This window comes from Lissotriton vulgaris, chromosome 4_1 (genome assembly GCF_964263255.1).
Source record: "Lissotriton vulgaris chromosome 4_1, aLisVul1.2, whole genome shotgun sequence".
In the NCBI taxonomy this organism is placed as follows: domain Eukaryota; kingdom Metazoa; phylum Chordata; class Amphibia; order Caudata; family Salamandridae; genus Lissotriton; species Lissotriton vulgaris.
Genome location: NC_141691.1, coordinates 1,939,018,284 through 1,939,039,563, shown reverse-complemented (window position 1 = coordinate 1,939,039,563; position 21,280 = coordinate 1,939,018,284). Strand labels below are relative to the sequence as shown.

Genomic DNA, 21,280 nt, shown 5'->3' with positions numbered 1-21,280 from the left:
GGATTGCTGCTCCTCTGCAGGAGTGCTGCCTTGCTGTGCTGACCTGCTGCCCCCTTGCCTGGTGAGAAGGAATGGACCTGCATCTATTTAACACAGGACCCTAGAATGACTCCAAGGGATAGTTGGATGGCCTCTTGACTTGAGGCTCAGGGAAGGCTCCAACAACCTCCACTCTAGCACTTGGACGCTGCCATCTGTGAGTCTATCCTGCCAAGTGGTGCCATGCCTGTCCTGGACTCTTAGAAGTGGGTGTAAGGTACTTTGCCAGCTGCTGTGGTTATAGGGGAACTAGTACATCTCCTCCGCTGCATGACAAAACCCCGAGTAGAACCAACACATCACTGCCACTGTGTGGACCTCCAACATTGCAAACACCTGCTTTGCAGCCTGCCGCCTCATTGGAACCACAGCTGTGCATTGCATTCTTGTCCCAGGCCCTTGCATCTCTCATCAACAGCAGCCTCATCATTGACGTGTGGTTCATCATCGTGGACTCACAGCTCCTCAGAACCGGCATATGGCCCAACTGTGTGACGTATATTCAAAATCATACTTTTCATTGCAAGCTTTTGTTGATGGGATCCCTAATGATGTTGCAGGGCCTTGCAACGCAGCCTCACCAAATCTCGGAACCAATGCATTTCTTCTGCTGCATGACATATCTACGACACAGACACTCTGATTGGATTTTCCTCATTTTGGTCTTGTTCTATTGTCTAACTTGGCATGGGATTATTTTGTAGTGTGTTGTAACTGTTACTGTTTGAAGTGTTGCACAAACACTTACACACTGCCTCTTAGTTAAGCCTGACTGCTCTGTGCCATGCTACTATAGGGTGGAGCACAGGTTAATTTAGGGTTGGCTTGTGCCTCACCCTTACAAGTATGGTATATACTGCTTGACCAGGGATCACACCCCAGCCAACCAACAACCCATTTTCTTACATGCGCCATTCCTGGTAATGCACCATTTGAGATATAAATCTGCTCCTAGCACCTAGGTAGAGTTGGGAATCATTTTTCTATCCATGAATGAGATCATTATTATTTATTTTATTGTTTGTTTGTACTGCTTGATACATTCTTATTGTACTAGACTTAATTATTACTAGGGGTGGGCAAGATTTACCTAATTAGCTATTGTGTAATTATGTGACATTTCCGAAAAATTCTGTGAAATTGCACATACTTACACAAACTGTGAAACTGGCATTTGACACTGTATTTTAGGATAAAATTAATCTTTGCATCCAATTTGTGATCAAGAATGCATTGTGCGCTAAAAGAATAGTGCAAAAAAAAATAAAAGCACTGTGAAAAACAGCTGCTCCCTATCTGCTGTTCACATTGTTCCCATGTGTTCACAGTAAATGTTTGCTGCAAATGTCAAATAATTGGTGATGTGGCATACTAAAATGTTTTCCTGAATTTCAGGTAAGGGAAGTAACCTGAAATGACCGAAAATATATTAACTAGATCAGCATAACACAAAATGTGGCCAGGCCTAATAATTACCCTATTGCCATTGAGTGTACTTTTTGTTTTGGCTGTGACCAATGAGGAGACAATCCTTTTGGGTATGTTATTATATAAATCCACCAAACTACTAAAGGACTTAACATCCCAGTGATTTGGTGGTGAAGCGGTCATACACACAACAGATGAAGGACTAAAGGAGAACATGTACATCAAAAAAAGTATTTGCAAAAAAGAAACAGGTTCTTCTTTTGCAGCAGTACAGACTGTTTCAAATGTAGTCCCTCTTTATCATTTTTCCAGCAAATCAATGCTCTCTACACTGATTCTCGTGCAAGATAAGGTGACTGTTAGACCTGAAAACCAGTGTTAAAGGGCTTGTGCTCTCTTCACTAAACATGGTAATATCAGTTCATCCTCAATTGGCATGCTTAGTTTACTTATAAGTACCCATTAAACTGGTAATACATGTACTTATGTCCTGTAAAGTAAACGCTAGTAGTGGGCCTGCAGCAGTGATTGTGTCATCCACTCGCGTAGCCCTTTAACTCTATCTCAGGCCTGCCATTGCAGAGTCCGGGTGTGCCGTGTACAGTGCCATATCAACCTGGCAAAATAAATATTTTGCTGGCATGTTAGACCTGGCACCGTTGGCGTGGGTCTCCCTTCCATTTTTGCTGTTGCCTCATGTTTTTTTCTGGTGTTAGATGCTTTGGGCACTATGCCACGGCTGTCCAGTGCCACAGTGCGAGTGCTCCCTACTGTAAATTGATGTATTGATTAGTGGTTCCATGATTGGATATTTGGTTTACTTGTCAGACCCCAGTGTGCCCAGGGCGTGTAAATCCAAATGCTGCTAGTGGGCTTGCAGCACTGGTTGTGCCCCCCACAGAAGCGGCCTTGTATAACGTGTCTAAGGTCTGCCATTGCAGAGCCTGCAAGCAGTCTAGTACTGTCATGCTGACTGGGCAAGTGCACCCACTTGCCAGTCCCTAAACCTTCCCTTTTATTCATATTAGTCACCCCTATGGTAGGCCCAAGGGCAGGGTGCATTGTAAGTGTAAGGTAGGGCAAGCCCTGATGTGTGTGGCATGTCCTAATAGTGAATTACAGCCATTTTCGTTTTTCACTATTGCAAGGCTACCTGTTCTCCATAGGCTAGAATGGGCTGCTAGATTGTTACATGTTTATAAATCTAGCAGACTCGGAGCACATGGTAGAAATTTGAGTTTAGTATGTCTGGACTCAGAATAATAAAATACATCTTTTAGTAAAGTTTATTTTTATATTCTGTGTTTGCAAAGACCACTTTTAGAAAGTAGGTATTTGCTTGCCTAACCATTGGAGCCCACCTCTGCTAGGTTGTGTATTCCTTGTCTGGGTTTGTGTGTGACAGGACTGGGGAATTCCAGGAGACAGGCTGGGGCAGCCCGGTGGTGAATAGGGAGATCTGCAACCAGAAGGAAGGGAGGAGTTGCACCTAGGACCTAAATAGGACTGTGCCCGCCCCCAACAGTGCTGGCTCCACCCCCTTTGGTGCGTCTGATGTCTCTGCCCTGCACACTGAAAGAAGAGAAGTGCTCCTGGACTGTACTTGCCTTCCACAATGCTGGCTCCACCTCCTATGGGGCGTCTGATGTGCCTGCCCTGTGCTATGAAAGGGAAGGAGAAGTCTGGAAAACAGAGTGCTTCAGAACTGGCTTTAACTAGGCACAGGCCACTCTCCCCTCAGAGAACAAATGATTTTGGGGTATAGGTATTGGGACCCTGATCCCATGAAATTAGATCACTCCTGGAACTGACAAGAAGAAACCTCTGCTGAGGAGAAGGAACCTAAAGAAACTGAGGAGAGACTATTCCCAAGCTCAAGTGCTGCTTGGGGGATTGGCCTGCAGTGGTTGCCTGGCTGCATAGAGAGGAGAAAGGACTTTGTGGATTTTACCTTTGCTTTTCAACTTGTGCTAAAAATATCTCCAAGGGCTTCGAAGATAGCTTGCCCCCTGACCGAAGTCTCAGGACCAGTGGACCTCACCAGCCTTTGTGAATTGCTACTGTTCCAGTGGCTACAGGGGCAGGGAGCTGTGACCGACTCTCACGACTGGCCCGGTGTCCTGTTGGCACCGCACTGAGCTACATCCGCCTCGAACAACGCAAGCTCTCGCTCACCGACTCCGTCAACGAGTCATAGCCTGCACCGCGACTGGAAGGACACCGCAACGTGCAACGCCTCGCTATACCAACTCGAACTGGTCTGACCAATGCGTCACTGCTGCCGACTTTGAGTCCTGTGACCGCACCGGAGTTGGGCACCGCCTTGCACACTTCGCGACGCACCGCCAGACTCGCACCGCTGTCCGGACTGACCGATGCCAGCTCCCGAACTCCGGCTCGAACGCCGCACTGTAAAGCTGGAAGCACTGCAACGAGCAACGTCTGCCCCGAACAATGCCAGCTCTGAGCTCACCGACGCCGTCAACATGCCGTAGCCTGCACCACGACAGAAGGGACACCGTGACCTGCAACGCTTTCTTTTTGTACACCGCGACGATCCCCGAAACCGGCTCGCACATCCGTGCCGGCCGCCGCAAGGAAAAGGTACTGTGTTTGAGTCTGTCGACATTTAACTGGGCCCGGAGTGGACCATCGTGGTCCGCTGGATTTGTTAGACTTTGTGTTCTTTCAGCATGCCGTAGGCTACCGACTCGCACAGAACTTTGATTTACACCTTTTTAACCAGAACTCTTGAAATTTAATAGTACTCGGGATTCTTTTTGTCGTTTATTGGTCTTGTGATAACTCTATATGAAGTATACCATTTTTTTATATAAAACCTTGTGTGGTGTCCATTTGTAGTGTTGTCACTGGGTTACTGTATGTGGTCACAAATGCTTAACTTATATCACCTCTGAACTAGCCTTGACTGCTCGCGCCACGCCGCCTAGAGGATGAGCAGGGGTTATTTTAAGAGGGTAATTCCCTTGCCCTGACTAGAGGAGAGGGTCCCTGCTTGTCACAAGTACATACCTGTGCCAACCAGAGACCCCCAATTCTAACAAGGCCCAATCCTCCCTTTTTGTACATATAAGTCACCCCTAAGGTAGGCACTGGACAACCCAGAGGGCAGGATGCACTGTATTTAAAATGCAGGCTATGTACTTTTAAATTGTATATGTCGTGGTAGTGAAAACATTCTCAAAGTCATTCTTCACTACTGCACGGCCTATCTCTCCCATAGGATAACATTGGGATTATCTTATTACATTTTATACATGAAATTTCCGAATGGGAAGAGATCAAGGCTTCAACTGTGGTCTCTTCCAACTCAGATAAAATCAGATTTTAAATTGCAATTTTGAAAATGCCAGCAATGTGGGCCTGTACTCTGTCTGTGATGACATGACTGGGTATAGTTGGCAGTTGAGCTTTGTGTATTCCTCATAGACTGACACACACAGTGGAAGCTTAGGTGTATCTCAATGGGCCATTTCTGGCAGGATGAGATGGAGGAGCTGGTTATGGCATCACAAATAAGCATGGGCGAATTTTGCGAATCTGGCGTTCGCGAATTTGCGTATTTGCGAACTCGCAATCCGCAAAATCCGCGAATTCTCGCGAATTTGCGTATTTTTTTTGTGTTGGCAAGGGTTTCTGCAAGTTCGCGAGGGTTTTTTACCAGTTCGCAATTGCGAACTTACTTGTCGGCTCGCAACGGTCGCGACTATGTTGTTTCTACGTCTGGTTCATCATCACAGGTTCCCAGCAGCCTCTGTTTCACCACTGCCACCCTCTGTTTCACCCATGCCACCCTCTGGTACATTAATGCCACCCTCTGGTTCATCAGCACTGTAGATTATGGGGGGGGAAAGCAAGCACACCTGCCCTGCTTCAACTGACATGAATTAATTTGGGGTTGATTTATTAATGTGTCACTGTTTTAAAATTCCAGTCTGGCACCTGCTTCCTTATCTGTAATTTGCTTTCTGTTGCAGTGCATTTTTTTTTTTCAGGACCTTTGTGGCCTACTTGTAGCTATTCTATGAGCCTTCTGTGAGGGTCAGAGCAGGGTCATACAATTGTTGCAACTAGCAACTGAACTCTGGAGGGGCCCCAGTCAGGAAGCACTACAGGGAATGGTTACTAATGATGAGTTTGAAGTTGAACTTTTGCACCTGCTGAGTGCTTTCAGTTTTGCAAAACTCGTTTTTCTGCAGAACAGCAACTGTAATGCCCCAAAGAAACATAGGCAACTGAACTCTGGAGGGGCCCCTCAGGAAGTACTACAGGGAATGGTTACTAATGATGAGTGAACTTTTGCACCTGATGAGTGCTTTCAGTTATGCAAAACTCTTTTTCTGCAGAACAGCAACTGTAATGCCCCAAACAAACTTACTTGTGAAAGTTGATTTCTAATCCAAAAGTGATCCAAAGAAAGTCAAAAGTCCTCAAATCCAAAAAAGTGCAGGCAAATGTCAACCTGAGGAGTTATTCTGATAAAAATCATCATTTTCAGAAGGTCTATGCTGCTTGCTAGTGGATTTCTTGTGAAGAATTGCAAATTTTGTAATTTCGCGAGTGCAAGATTGTTGCTGCCCGCCGCACCTACATGTTCGCAATTGCGAACTCTCGCGATGCGTCGCCAAACTCCCGCGGGATCCCGCAGCAAGATCCAAAATGGCACAGCACTCGCAAAATATTGAGAAAAACAACTCGGCAAACGCTGAATGACGGTAAGTGAACGCCGCACGCCGCAAAATTGTATCACCAAGAAAAAAAAATCCGCTGCGTGCGAATTTGCGTATTTTCGGTAAATTCGCGAGCATTCGCGGATTGCGAATTTACCGAAAATCTGCAAAATCCGCAAGCGGAACGGATTTTCGGCCCATGCTTAATCACAAATACCTGAATAGGCCGTGTCCAGTCCACACACAAAGGACTGCATACCCCCGTGTAGTGAGTCTGGAGTCAGGGCAGGAATGGAGGTCATCTGTGCACTACAAAGGCATGTCTTTGAAGTCTCCCCCGCTTCAAAGGCACCACTGGATATAAATACTAGACTTCAGACCCCACTACTTAGTACCCTTCTGGACGTGTGGAGCTTCCAGGAAAAAGGACTCCTGTGCTGCTGAAGAAATGCCACTCTTCTGGACTGCACTCTGCTGAACCTGGTTGGTGGCCATTAAGAGTTGGGACCAAATCGGCATGTCCAAACTAGGTGACCTTTGGGATATAGGGTGTATTGTTTCTTTTGATCACCTTAAAACTGAATATATTCTCCGAAATACACAATTGTTTAAATACCTCCACATATGACAAGCTCTGGAGACACACAGTGACATGCTCACTGACGTCTCTGAGTTTAACCCACTAAAGATAAAACGAATAATGAGTCCTCCTGGTCAATGCACTAGATCCCTTCCAAGCCAGCTGGACAACTAACCTAGGGGAGCCTAATGATGATGAATCGTGTTAGGCCAAAATGGCCTCACGGGCCCTGGCCAGCCCCTCTAACCTTAGACTCATTCAATTTAAATTTCCAAAGGGTTTTCCCGTACAGGCTGTGCAAGATGGGATGCACCAGATCACCATGCTGCACTTGTTGTATGACCCAGAGGGGGGCCTTTTCCATGTCCTTTTCCATGTCATATGGTCTTGCCTATTGATACAGACTTATTGGCAGTTGATTCACTCCCAGATCATGCAAACACTTCATATCAAAGCCGAACCGACCCCAAAGGTTACACTCCTAGTGATTAGGGGCGGATTGGCAGACAACACACACCATAGCTTATTCGATGGTAGTGTTTATTTAGTAGCTGTTTGCTGTAAAGTTGGTTATTGGTAGGGTCTAATGTAGGTCTACCACTGGCAATAAGGCCACTAACACATGGTAGGACTCAGCATAGGTCTAAGAAAAGTATTCATATGCTCAACTCCTTGTAGCTTGGCTGCGAGCAGGTAGGCCTAACTTTAAGGACAGGTATGTAAAGCATTTAAAACACTAATTCAGTAAATAATTAAGACACAGTACATAATGAAAATCCAATACCAACTTATAGAAATAGAAAATATGTTACCTTTAAACTGAAACTAAATTGACAAAAATCCAATGTAGGGAACCAGAGATATGAATTTTCAAAGATTTAGCAAAATATAGCACTTAGAAAATTATGGCACCATATTGGGATACCTGCTCGCGATAGACTGGGCCAAAGCCAAAAGTTTCAGGCTGACCGCAATTGAGCCTTGAGCGGCTACAGCTTGTGGCAGGTCCCTGTCTCAGTTTCTATCTTCTCACTTAGAAACTTTTCTGGAGCTTTTCTCCTCGAGGTCCCTCAACGCTTCAGGCCAGTTCAGATTCGGTGAGGGTTCGCCAGATTGCCTTTCGACGAGCTCCCGGTCAACTTCCCTGGAGCGGACTTAGAAAGTTTTTCTTTAGCGCTTCAGCAGGGCAACCCAGGAGTTCAGGCCAGCCCACGATGGAAGGCAGGCGGCTTGGCGTTGGCAGTTGCTCCCGGTCACCTTTTCTACGAGTGGACTTAGAAACTTTTCAGGAGCTGTTTCTCGCAGGGCCTCTCGATGCTCTTCCTGTAGCCGGATCCAGTGAGGGTTTGCCTGTTTCAGATATCTTCTATTACCGGTCAATCTCTAGAAGTGAGACCTACAAAGCTTTTAGCGGGACAAACCTGGGTAGCTTGGCCGGCTCACAGGTGAACGCAGGTGGCCTGGCTGGCCAGGTTGAGTCGGTTCCTCTAAGAAGCTTTTTTTCAAAGTTGCTCCAAAGTTCTCCAAACTTCTTGAACTCCTTCCTGAAGTTCCTCAAGAGGTCCCAAAGTGTCTTAAACTCACTCCAAGAGTCTGGAAGCTCAAAGATGGTCCTTGGAAGTTGAGGACTTCAGTTTCCATAATCCACTTGGATAGAACCCTTCCAAATCCACCGATGTTCTCCAGGATGAGGATCCTTGATGGTGATGTTCCAGGTGAGCTCTTTTAACCTGTAGCTTTCAGGGAGTAGATTCTTTAGTTATTTTTCAGCAAGATAATCCACAGGGCTGTAGTTTCAGATGGTGCAGTCTTCAGAGGTCTGGACTTAGAAATCTTTGCACAGCAAAACATCTCAACAGGGCACTTCTGGCTTCAGTAAGTTTCAAGCAGCGGATATGAGAGGCTCTGCCCCTCTCAGATACTTATTCCCAGTTCTCTGGGTCAAGCAGGAGGTCACTGCTGACCAATGGGAGCAGACCAACTTGCCAAAACTATGACCACATCCTGCAGATGTGGCATTATTTTGTCCCAGAGTGCACCAGATCTTCCAGATTCAAAATGGCTGATTTTCCAGCAGAGCGTCAAGAGCAGGCTAAACACACCTCCTAGGATGGCTTATTTTCATAGACTCTCCCCCTACCATCTGCACCTACCTTACCTAATCCCAGGTCTGGTTGGGTCAAACTTGTGGAGTGGAAACTAACACTGTGGCCATCCCTCTGCCTTTGAAGACCGTGGTTTATGACTCCTCCCCCTGCTCTGGCATTTCAGTGTAGCAGCACACTGCCCTCCCAGGAGAGCTGGTTAACCCCAGGGGCTCTCTATTACCTCTTCAAGGCAGCTTGGCTAATCCACTAAACTCTGACCAATCAGGGCAGACCACTGGAAGGCTGAATTTGGACTTGCAAACAACAAAGTCTTAGATTTATTAATACCATTCTGTGAAGTCTTTGGATGGTATTTCTAGCCTGTTCCTTTCAAGAATTATACACAAAATGTGAAACTGGCATTTGCCACTATATTTGCAGATAAAATTAATCTTTGCATTCAATTTGAATCAAGAATGCATTTTGTGCTAAAAGAAAAATGCAAAAAATAAAATAAAAGCACTGTGAAAAACCTCTGGGAAGTCTTTGAATGGTATTTCTAGCCTGTTCCTATCAAGAATTATACAAAAAATATGAAACTGGCATTTGGCACTGTATTTTAGGATGAAACGAATCTTTGCATCCAATTTGTATCAAGAATGCATTTTGCGCTAAAAGAATAGTGCAAAAAAAATTAAAGCACTGTAAAAAACAGCTGCTCTCTGTCTTCTGTTCACATTTCCCATGTATTCATAGTAAATGTTTGCTGCAAATAGCGCATTACTGCAAATGTCAAATAATTGGTGATGTGGCATACTAAAATGTTTTTCTGAATTTCAGGTAAGGGGAATAACCTGAAATGACCAAAAATACATTAACTAGATCAGCATAACTCAAAATTTGGCCAGGCCTCATAATTACCCTATTGCCAATGAGTGTACTTTTGATTTTGGCGGTGACCAATGAGGAGACAATCCTTTTGGGTATGTTATTATATAAATCCACCAAACTTATTAGTAACTAACCTCTTGTGATGTTAACCTATGAGGCATGGGATTTGCAATGGGGAAAATGACTTGGGCCATTTTTCCAGCACTAGGGCTTATAAAAACATATTTTATAAGCACTTCACTGATTTCTACAGGACCCCCAGCCCATGTGCAACTAGGGGAAACTTTAAGGGTTCGGAACCTGTAGAAATCTTGCATATCCTCCCTCCACAGTGCTCCTAGCATCAAAGTCGAATTTGAGCAGCACTTTACCACAATGTGGGGAGTGAAATGTAACCCAGGACATATAAAACTCATTTTATAAGAGTGTACCTTATAAATATCTGACCCCCTAACCCTGGGATACATAGCGGAAACCCTGAGGGTTCCTAATATGCTGACCTCTTCAGCAGTGCACACGTGCAAGTGCAAAAATAGCTGCAGGCCTCTAAAATGCCATTCCCTAAGATACTAGGGACTTCTAGGTAGTTTCAATCCCCCTGCCCTATTATATACTGTAGGTCATGTCAATCACAGGGGTACCCCACCATACCATTGTGTACCCTAGTGTATGTAGGTGTTTTATATGTATTCTAACGTGTATCTTTTAGCATACAACTGGCCCTGGGCCTGGTTAGGCAGAGCCCAGGTTCAGTTAGAGTCAGTTACCACCAGTACCGGTCAGGAAAAAGTTGGAGGGTGCTCAGGGCACAGGATGAATTTGCAACACTGTTAGAAAAGGGATTTCTGGTTGGCTAGAACTTGCGCCTAAGCCAGGCAGAAACCACCACTCTAGTCAGGGCAAGGGAGTTACACGCTGAAGATAACCCCTGCTCACCCCCTTGGTAGCTTGGCACAAGCATTCAGGCTTATCCCAGAGGCAAGAGGCAATGTGTAAAGCGTTTGCGCAACACACACACAGCAGCAACATACTAGGCACAAAACAAAAGAGACTCCACCAAAGGTTATGTAAAAATTGCATTTGTAGTATCCAAAACACATTAGAATTATAATCACACATATACACTGCCAACTGGCCCTAGGCAATATTCACAGGGGATTATATACATGCCAGGGCCAATTGGGCCACTGTCAGAACCATCACAAGCACAAGTAGTAGAAATAAAACACAGCCAGTAACTACTGGTACAATATTGACCTCAGCATTATATCTAGCAACATATATGCATTATGTCTGCATCACAGTAGGCATAAACACATTATGTACAAATCTTGATAGGCATAAACACATTATGCAACCTCTGTAGGCATCTAATTAGGCATAAAACACATTTATGCATTACTCACAATTAGAAGGCACCTTATTGACACTCCCCAGGTGCATACAGCACCTTTCCCTAGGGCCTTGCGTCATCCTGGCATAAACAGGTACCAAACCTGACCCCAAGCCCATTGGCCTTTCACTGAGGCTCACATGCCCTTTGACCAAAAATGTGAGGGCGTAACAAGGGCCTTCCCCCGGCCCTCTTTGTCTGCAAAGAACCACTGTGCGCAATGTGCTGGGGGTGTAGGGTGCAACTCACCCCTTCCTCGTCATGGAGCAGAAGAAATGGCCCAACGTTGCAGCTGTCTGTGCTTGCGGTGCAGCTGTGACGATCCACTACGCACTTGACACTAACAGTGCCTTAGGAAATCCTTCTGGTGCCGCTCTCAGCACCACAATGCGGCAAAAGGTAAGTAGCACTGGCACTTACTGTGCCCTGTGAGCACTGACAATGCTCTTGGTGTAGCCCCCACTCATGGGGCTCCTCGTAGCCACCTCCGGTCTTCCTTAGGCAGGGCCAGGCACTGACAACGTGCCTCGACAGGGCCCCACTACCGGGACTCTTCCGCGCCAACTGACGCAAGCAGGCACAACAGGGCGTTTTGGGGGAGCCCCCCTCACCGGGGCTCCTCGCAGACAGGAATAGCAGCTTATAGGCACTGACAGTGTGCCTGGCAGTCTCCGTCTTCATTGCAGAAGCTCCGCCCATGATCAGGCAGACTTGCCTGACTTCTGACCGGCACCAGGAGTGAAGTCTTGTGCTCCTGGGCTCCTTCCTTTGGGCTTCAGACACCCTCGAATGCGGGGTAGGCTCCCGTCTACCACTCGGCCCAGCTCTGACCTGGAGCACTAATAGAGCGAGGTCTCCGTCGACCCGGCTCCCTTCCGGTTCCACAGCACGCCTCTTCCGGCCGTGCCCACAACCAGGCAAGATGCCTGACTGCCTGACCGGGCTGTGGCGGTTCCTTTCGGCGCCTCGTAACCAATGCAGGGTGGGCACACGCTTCTTAAATGCTGGCCAATGAGGGGTGGGCTTCTGCTTCTAAATGCTTGCAAATGTGGGGTGGGCTCCCACCCACAGGAGCATGAAAGTGCAGGGTAGGCTCCCACTTTGATCCGGCAGTGCGGGGGAATCCCCACGTCAGGATTCCCTCTGAAGACATTGCAGCCAAGCATTCCCGGCCACCAGCACTCCTCCTGGAGCAAAAATAGAGTGTTCACGAGGCGCTATGTTCCCAAAGGTTTCAGGGCAAAGGCAAGCCAGCTCACAGGGCCCTCCAGCAGGGAGGTGGTCCTTCGTTATGGTTCCTCCTGGGACCCAGCAGCAGCAAGTCCCAAAGTCACAAGGAAGCCCATTTCATGGGTTCACATCCCCAGTACTTATACTCCCAATCCTTTGATCTCCTAGGCAGAGAGTGTCTGTGCCCAGCCAGAACCTCTTATGCCTTTTCTGGTGTGACTTCCTGGCAGGAGGTGGAGACGGCATGGTCAGAGGCAGACCAGGCCCTTTGAGGTGCAAGTAAATCTCCTCTCCCTTCCCCAATTGCAGCCCCAGCCTATTCAGCCCTTTCTTGACCTGCCTAGTCTATACACAAAATGTGAAACTGGCATTTTGCTTGATATCTATAAAGCCAAATATTATCGACTGCAATCTATTGGGCTGGCATTTGGGGCATCTCAGACTGTCAAGAAATACAGGTACAGGAAAATGCCTTCCTCCGATACTTGATGGCTGTTCCTAAATCTACCTCAAGCCATGTTTGTCATAAGGAACTTGCTCTCGCATATATTTCTGATTTAATCAGGATCAGCCCTGTGCTGTTATGGCACAAGATTTGGACTTCCACTGAAACTGATTTCAACAGGGCGATTATTGTAGACTGTATGAAACTTGAAGGGTCCAAAAACATCCAGTGGCTCTCATATATTAAGGCCTTTTTAACAAATATAGGACATCCAGAATTTTATAATACGCCCCTATTATTATCCTCAATACCCGAAAAAACACTGAAGGAACGATGTTCCGTCTTCCTGGAGGATCAACGTTGGTCAGTAGAGGGGAAGAAGGCCTCTGTCATTCACCACCATTCATTATTACAGGGTCCTGGCTTGCAGTTCCATTTATCTCCAGAGCAGTCTAGCTATGACAGAATGCTATTAACACGGTTGAGAACGGGTAGTTATTTTAGGATGGTCACTCTTCCAGACATAAATGACTGGTCTAAAAACCTAATTAATTGCCCATGCGATGACCTTTCTGTGCAATCAGCAATACATTGCATTCTATTCTGCAAATTCTATGTGTGATGAAGGAGAAGATATTTAACCCCCCTGTTAAAATCTTGGGGCCTGAGACAGTGCAGACCGGCTCTTTTTAAGATTCTCTTATTGCAGGATGAAATGACTATTAGCGCTGTATCAAAGTTTTTAAAATTTGTAATTAGATGCAGAGCTACCATGGGCTAAATGAAGTTTTTTTAACTATAAATAAGGTTTACCAATGAGTTTGTAAGGTATTTATGAAGATGAACTGTACTTACGCACACAAACGTACCATAGAGAACCTTTCTGTATGTATTTTTTATTCTATTATAGATCTTATTTATTGAATAATTGAACATTTTAAAATGTATGAATTCGTATGTGCTTATATGATTTTATATGAAATCGAATAAAGCTATCTTTGACTAATTGACTGACTGCCCTGCCTAGTCTATCTGGAGCCACTCCTGCTCCCCAGATTTCTGTCATCCAAAACCCAGACAGGAAATCCACATTCCATCAGAGGCACATGGGATGACTGAGCAAGACATTAACTACTTTCTAAAAGTGGTGTTTTAAAACACAGAATGTAAAAATCACCTGCACTAAAAGATGCATCTTTACATTCTGAGTTCAGGCATACTAAACTTTACCACGCTGCTCCACTCATATCAGGATAATGAGCTTGCTAATATGCGTTATAGAATTGCAATAGAAGCCCAGGTTAGATGTGCAGGACATCTAACCTGGGCTTCTATTGGAGTTCTATAACGAATATTAACAAGCCCATTATTGCCGTTTTAGCTGCAGTTTCCTGCCGCTAAAAACAGCGATAATTTTAACGAGGTTCTTGCTAACATGCCCAACGTGCTTCTATTCTGCCAGCTGGTATGGCTTCTGTGTCATAAACAATGTTTGAGGTCTGTAAAGTCTGGAAGTTACCCTTTGGCTTGACCGTAGTAACTCATTACTGGATGGGATTGGTCTAAGGGTATGAAGCTAGTTTTGTGAAGCAGCCTCCCTGCTGCCCTAATTACTGGTTTTGTTGTTATTTTCTTTGGTAGGCCTTATTTTCCTCCTGCACATTTCTTTGGGAAAATCGCTTGGTAATACCTGTGATATTAGTTATGTCAACTCGTTGCAGACACCACCATTGGCAGCTCCACCATCCCACTTTCACAGTAGTTTTGAGATGGAGATACACAAAAATAAATGTACATATTCAAAAGATACAAGCATGCTTTGCACCTGTGTGAACACAGATCTACTCCTGATGATACAGGCTTTTATATCTAATGGGAGTAGGACTTTTTGGTGTTAATAATATCTGATTTAGTGTCAAAAGGAAACTCTACTTTTAACGTAAATTGACGTTTGGTGCAACCTCCAACTTCTCCATCAGTGATGTTTCAACATAAATCCTGTCTTCATCTATGTACTTAGGGGCAGATTTACAATGACTGGCGCATCCCTGCATATCGGCAGGGATGCGCCAGTAATTGTGCGCCGTAGCTCCGCCACCCTTGATGCGCCGCATTCACAATGGGACGCAGCTCCAGCAATGATCAGGGGGGCCCTATGTGAACAATGCTGCGTCAATCATTACTCCTGCTTCAAGCAGGCGCAGGGTTTTGACGCAGCATGGGCCCCAAAGTGACTGAGTGAAATCTTGTAGATTTTTGGGAGGCGTTCATGCGCCGGGACGCCCCTCCCTGCGCAGGAACGCCTACATGTGGCGCAGGGCTTTACAACGTGACGCATCTCCCAGACGCAACTGCAGCCTAAATGAGGCTCAAGGGGCTTGTAAATCTGCCCCTTAGTTTTATTAAAGAGTCATTCTTTTTGAATGCATTTTGAAACATTGTACTTGTAAATGTAAGCACCAAATCTTCTTTAAGTAGTTTCAGTCTAATGATGTTTTACCAACTTAACTTGGCAACCTATCAACAGGTAGCTTCATCCGCTTAAATGATAAACTCAAGCATGTTACTTTGCACAAAATGCTGGGTCATGCCTCATGGTAATATGCTTGGTCTGGGTGAAGGAGAAGTGAACAGTCAGTAATTGTAACCCAGAGCGAAACCATTTTAAAAGATGATTTTTAGATATGCCAAATAACTGTTCCACTTACTGAGAATCAAGCTGTATAAACCTAATTGACATGTTGTCTTTTTTCAGATGATGCTGACCCTTTCTCTCCCTGTATCTATGAAAACAATGTATACAGCAGAATATTTCAGATTTTGTACCGGAATGAAGAGATTGTAATGAATGAATCTATGATCTTCAAGGTCCATTTACTCCTGGATATTGAGAAGGTATGGTTTTGGGAATTATGCTTTTTTTACAACAACAAATATATTCAGTATACTTTCTAAATGCCAGAGCTCAAGTAGTAATGGTAGTATATTTTAGATACTACGCAAACAACTTGTAGCAAAATCTAATTCTTTGTCAAGTACTTCAATAAACTTTGTAAGTGTCATTTTTATACAGAATAGGTTTTCATTAAGCAGATATATAGCTTTAGTTTATTCACTAGGAAAGTTCACGTTTCAAGGTTGTCTATTCTCCAGCTCGACCAAAAGGATGTAAACAATTACAGAAAAGTCATACTAAATGTAGTCTAATGTTCGAATCACCCTGTTTGTGTATTACACCATCAGTACACATACTTTTACAACTAATGTTTAAAGTCAGACCCTCCAGCCCATTTCAGCATGTCCACATGATATAAAATGATATACATTGACTCTATATATGGCATGGCTGGCTCATGCAGATTCAAAATGAGCAGGTCTAGCTTGTAATAGTAAAAAAACTACGGCTGTGAAGTATGTCATAATTTTGTCCCTCGCGCAAATACTCAAAGACCTTTTCTGTACTTTTACTTGAAGGAAGGTAGTAGTAGTTTTTGCTGATGTTAATTGGAAATAGTGTTTCTGCGAGGTGTGTATTTAATCAGTGTATATGAGTTGCACAGAGTAGCTGAGAAATCAAAAATGTTGTACAAATGGGAAATGCGGTAATCACATTTTTACCTTCATTATTTCAGAATGTTTGCCCCTTGAATTAGTAATGATGTTTTTTTCTTTTAGTACTCCAGAGATATTTTACAGTTAGTTATTGGAAAATAAATATTGGCATTCTACTACTAAGGTGTGGGAAAGTGCATTAGTAGTTGGGCAGCATGATAGTACACCACAAGTACATTTTGTACTACTTTTATTAGGTCCAGTAAAGGGTTTAGTATTTCAAACACCTGGTAGCTATGGCAGAGCTGACAGGCTTAGGTTAAGAAAAGTAATAAAGCATTTAGAAGTTCCAAAACATTTAAATTGTTGAAAGGACAATAAAATTCCCACTCCGATGTTTGAAAATAGAGTATAAGTTATGTGCAAAAACTTTCATTAGTCCAATAAGGGGAACTGGAGATATGAATTTTAAATGCTTTAAATGAAAATAAGGTCATAGAGTTAAGCAGCAACTGCGGTAATCTAGTTGCGCTTGACTGGGGCCTAGATTGCGATGGAGTGCTGGTCAGAAACAAACAACTGGTTTGTCTGGTTGGAAGTTTTGCCTTCTGATTTAGTCTCTGAACTGAATGTCAAAATTCTTCAGTAGGGCAAGGCAGCAAGCTGTGTCCAAGAAGAGCTCCAGGTGGACATATAGCCATTGGATGAGGTTCCGGTGAAGCTACTGACTTCTTGTGGGAAACCACATTTGGGATGGTGAAGAACCCATAGCGTCCAGAGCAGCATAAAACTCTGACCGTTCACAAGTCACTGCATGGATCTGAGTCCGTAGAGAGCTCACCAGAACAATCGATCATCCCAGTTCATTACCTGTATTGGGAGAAATTCAACAAAGTTTGAGCCTCGCACCCTTTGAGCAACGTTCTGCCTCCTCCTTGCCTTCAAAGTTCTCCAAACACCCTAAGCCTTCTTGTCCGGTCATGCTCCTCCAAAACATAAAAGGTAGCATGTCACTGGTTGGAAGTCTCTGGCTTCAGCCGAGGATAGCAGGTCCCAAAAAAAAAGTCTTGGTTAGGACATAGGCTTAGGGAAATGGAGTACCAGGAGGAGGAGAGTCCGCAAAAATCCATCACAGCTCCATGCAAGGTTTCCAGAAATAGGATTACCACCTTATCTCGCCTTGTACATAAGTTAACAACACACAAGGCCATACGCACGCAGTCAAGGGGTGCAAGTAAGCCCAATATCAGACACCGCTACATCAGAAATACATGGGGCCATTGGACAGCTCTCCTACCCCCTCTGGCTAATGACAATGGAAGTAAACACATCACAGGAGAACCTAGGGGACCGCCCATGACACAAGCAAAAAGAATCTGAAAATGATCCCAAAAAGAACCCTCTAGAAAAGGGCATAGTCAATGAACCTGACACAATTAGGGAGGGTCCTACAGCAATCTGCGTACTGGACTAGAGCTATATACACATGACCCCAGAGCATGCTGCGATTGCCCACAACACCATATAGCATGGCTCTCTCTACACATCACCAAGCGCACGTGTAGGTCCAAATGCATGCCCCACACTTCCTCACTAAGGAAGACAAGGTATTAAGCATCCAGCAACATCTCATAAATGTTAATTAAAGAACCCAGTCCATCCACAGGCTCATGAACACCACCCCTTAACAACATATATCCTTTCAAGTCAAAAGTCAAAAGATCTTTATTCGGAATAAAAAACATCCATAAAAGTACAAACAAAAAACAAAAAACATTCAATTCAATAGTTACAATTGGAGAATAGTCCGAGGACAAACGAGCACAATCAAAATCCATTTACAATTTCATAGCTATACAAGATGTGTCCCTTCATAATGATAGATTTCACTGTTAAAAACACAATTTTAAAACCATTGTTAAAAAGAATGGACATCACATTATTATAATATTATCTATTTACACATTATTTTTTATATTACAAAAAGATTAAAAGAAGTGGATTAAAAAATTTTATCAACAAAGTGCAAAGTAAAAAGTGCAGTGTGCTATAGTTATACATCAATATTAAGGGTGGTTCTCGATCTAACAGCAGCTTTGAGAAAACAACTCATCCTAAAAATGACTTCATCTGATCCCAATACCAGGAAGGACCGGAGTGCCAATTTAAAATTAGTCAATCCGTTTTTCTTACAATAGGGCATAAGATAATGTACAGTGAATTTTTTATAAAAACCACAAAAGAACAAGAAATGCATGAGACTTTGCTTCATGTCAGGGTTACAAGGGCAGTTTAAGGTTTCGAGGTGTTTATTGTATCCCAGCGGGAAGTTCAGTAAATTAACTATACTCCCATCTCGGAGACGAAACAGTAAACCCCTTACCCATCTACCAAGATGCAAACGCAAATATCTGTACGGTGGGCCAGGTTTTTTAATGTGTGGTTCAGAGTAGGCCAAATATTTTACAACCGTGCATTTAGTCTGGTTCTTTCTGTCCCGCTCTTCGCTATATAAATCATACAATGCCCTTAAAATGATGGTCTTATGGGAGCGATTTATTAGGTTTGGTGATGTGAACAGAGAAGCCAAACCCACACTTGCAAGGCACTCTTTTACTGCTTTCAGCCATGGTATATGGTGTCCCCTGTCACACTTTAGGCAGTCCAAAATAATTTCGCGGGTCAACGTAGCCGCCGTATTGTTCCATATCTTTATCCAGAATAATGCTGGTCTGGATCTCACAAAATCCTCTATGTAAGAAATATTTAGTTCATTATGACATACATAGTTTGGAGAACAGATAACCCCCCCCCAATACCTTACGACAAAATCTATTTTCTTCTGTTTGAATAGGGGAGCAGTTGGTACAACCCCAAACCTCAGCGCCGTAAGTGCCGGTTGGCATACATTGGGTTTGATATATCTTAACCAGGGGAGTTATTACATCAGCTTGGTTGGGTTGTCTCAAGGAGGTTACACAATTAATGGCCTTGCCCAACTTATTCCTGGCATAAGAAACATGTGCATGCCACGTACCATTATTTGAAAATAGCAGCCCTAGATAGGGAAAGGTGCTGGTGCTTTTTAATACATTTGACCCTGAAATAATCTGGGGGATTTTGTGATTTTTTGGACCACAACTCATGATCAATGATTTTTTAAAATTAGTTGTTAGGCCTAAATGGGCCATAAAAAGGACAAAGCCTGAGATTAAAATACGGAGTGCCTTGGGAGTGCGGCCCATCAGGACCGCATCATCTGCATAAAGAAGGGTGGGTATAGGGGCTCCATTAATGTGGGGCACATCACTAGTTAGGGTGCTCAAAGTGCCGCTTAGCTTATTGATATACAAAATAAACAGGAGAGGGGCCAGCACACACCCTTGTCTGACCCCCCTGCCAATGCTAATATCATCAGAGACTTCACCCATTTGATTCACACGTACACAAGCTTTAAGATCACGATGTAAAAAAGCTAAAAAATGTACCAGATGGTCATCTAAACCGTATTCAAGAAGGGTAGACCAAAGCCGGGAACGGTTAACAAAATCAAAAGCCGAGCTCAGATCCATAAAACCAAAGTATAAAGGGGATTTCTTTGCAATATTATATTTGGCCATGATCAGGTTCAGATTCAAGCATTGTTCCACCGTTCCGACACTACTGCGGAACCCAAACTGGCTAGGATGTAGGATGTTATTCTCATCAGTCCAAGTTCTTATCCTTTTAAATAAGATCCGTCCCAAAACTTTTAAGGTGTTATCTATTAAAGAAATTGGGTGGTAACACCCAGGGTCCAGCCTGTCGCCCTTTTTAAAAATGGGAACAATAATGCTACGTGACCATGTTTCCGGGATCTCCCCTTCGGTTAAATTGTTAAAAACATTGCATAGCAATGGGGCCCAAAAATCTGGCTCACATTTTAATTGGTCTATAGAGAGCCCATCGGATCCAGGCGCTTTATTCCCGGCGCTTTCTAAAATAGCATCAAATACCTCAGATGTGGAAATAGACATTGGGTGTGGAGGGGGTAGCAACAAAGGAGGATTATCTGGTGTTGCGTAAATTTTACCAAAATGAGCAACCCAGATAGGACCAGTAATGTTACAATTAATTTCGGTCAAATTAGAATCGATAGATCTTATTTCCTTTACCTCCTTCCAAAACCCAGTGGTATCTTTTAGGTCAGCAGATCGTGCCAGGGAATCCCAGTGGGTTTTCAGTAAATCATTTGATCTGGTGCGTAAAGCACGCTTGTACTCTGCTCTGAGCAGCCTTACCCGCGGTATATCCCTCGGTTCATCTTTTAAGGCAGCTCTAAGCGTCCTATTTGCTTTTGAGCATGGGGCATCAAACCATCTAGGCGTTTCCTCAGCCTTACTAGAGGCTGGTCTGGAAATTTCGCCTTTAATTACAGTGCAGAGTTCAGAGAACGCTTTAACCACGTTGGTCCCATGGTCCTCTGTGGTAAGACAATCCTTGATCAAAGTTGGATATTTTTTACATACTCCTGCCAGGATTCCCTTATTGTCTACTCCCTTCCAGATTACCCTCAACGTATCTGTTGAGACTTCCAGACCCCTTGCGCCTATTTCATGTCTTGTTTTATGCCACAAAAAATGCCATCCCCCTATTCACATTAGCCCTTGATTATAGGCGACACATCGGCTTCAGTCGGATATGTCAGGTATTTTATTTACCTTTGTATTCAAAAAGTTTTTCAAAGAATTATAACTTCACATGGTAGAGAAAAACACTATACATATAAACAATAATAGACATATTGACAACAATACAGTATTTACAACATGAAAAAAATCACAAAGCGATTCATACAAAACAACTGTACCAGTTTCTGGGTATTCAGGCAAAGATGCAAAATAAATGTGCAACCCTCAATAATCATAAATGAACAAAGTTTTTAAACTATTGGACAGAATCACA

At 44.0% G+C, this 21,280-nt stretch overlaps 1 protein-coding gene across 1 annotated transcript in view; it reads left to right on the top strand.

The window, feature by feature from the left end:
• FAM135B (family with sequence similarity 135 member B) overlaps positions 1-21,280 on the top strand; it is an 861,083-nt gene that overhangs the window by 460,565 nt on the left and 379,238 nt on the right. The window contains exon 5 of the mRNA XM_086966257.1: positions 15,540-15,679. Coding sequence (XP_086822383.1) covers positions 15,540-15,679 — 140 coding nt within the window. The remainder of the gene's footprint in view (positions 1-15,539; positions 15,680-21,280) is intronic.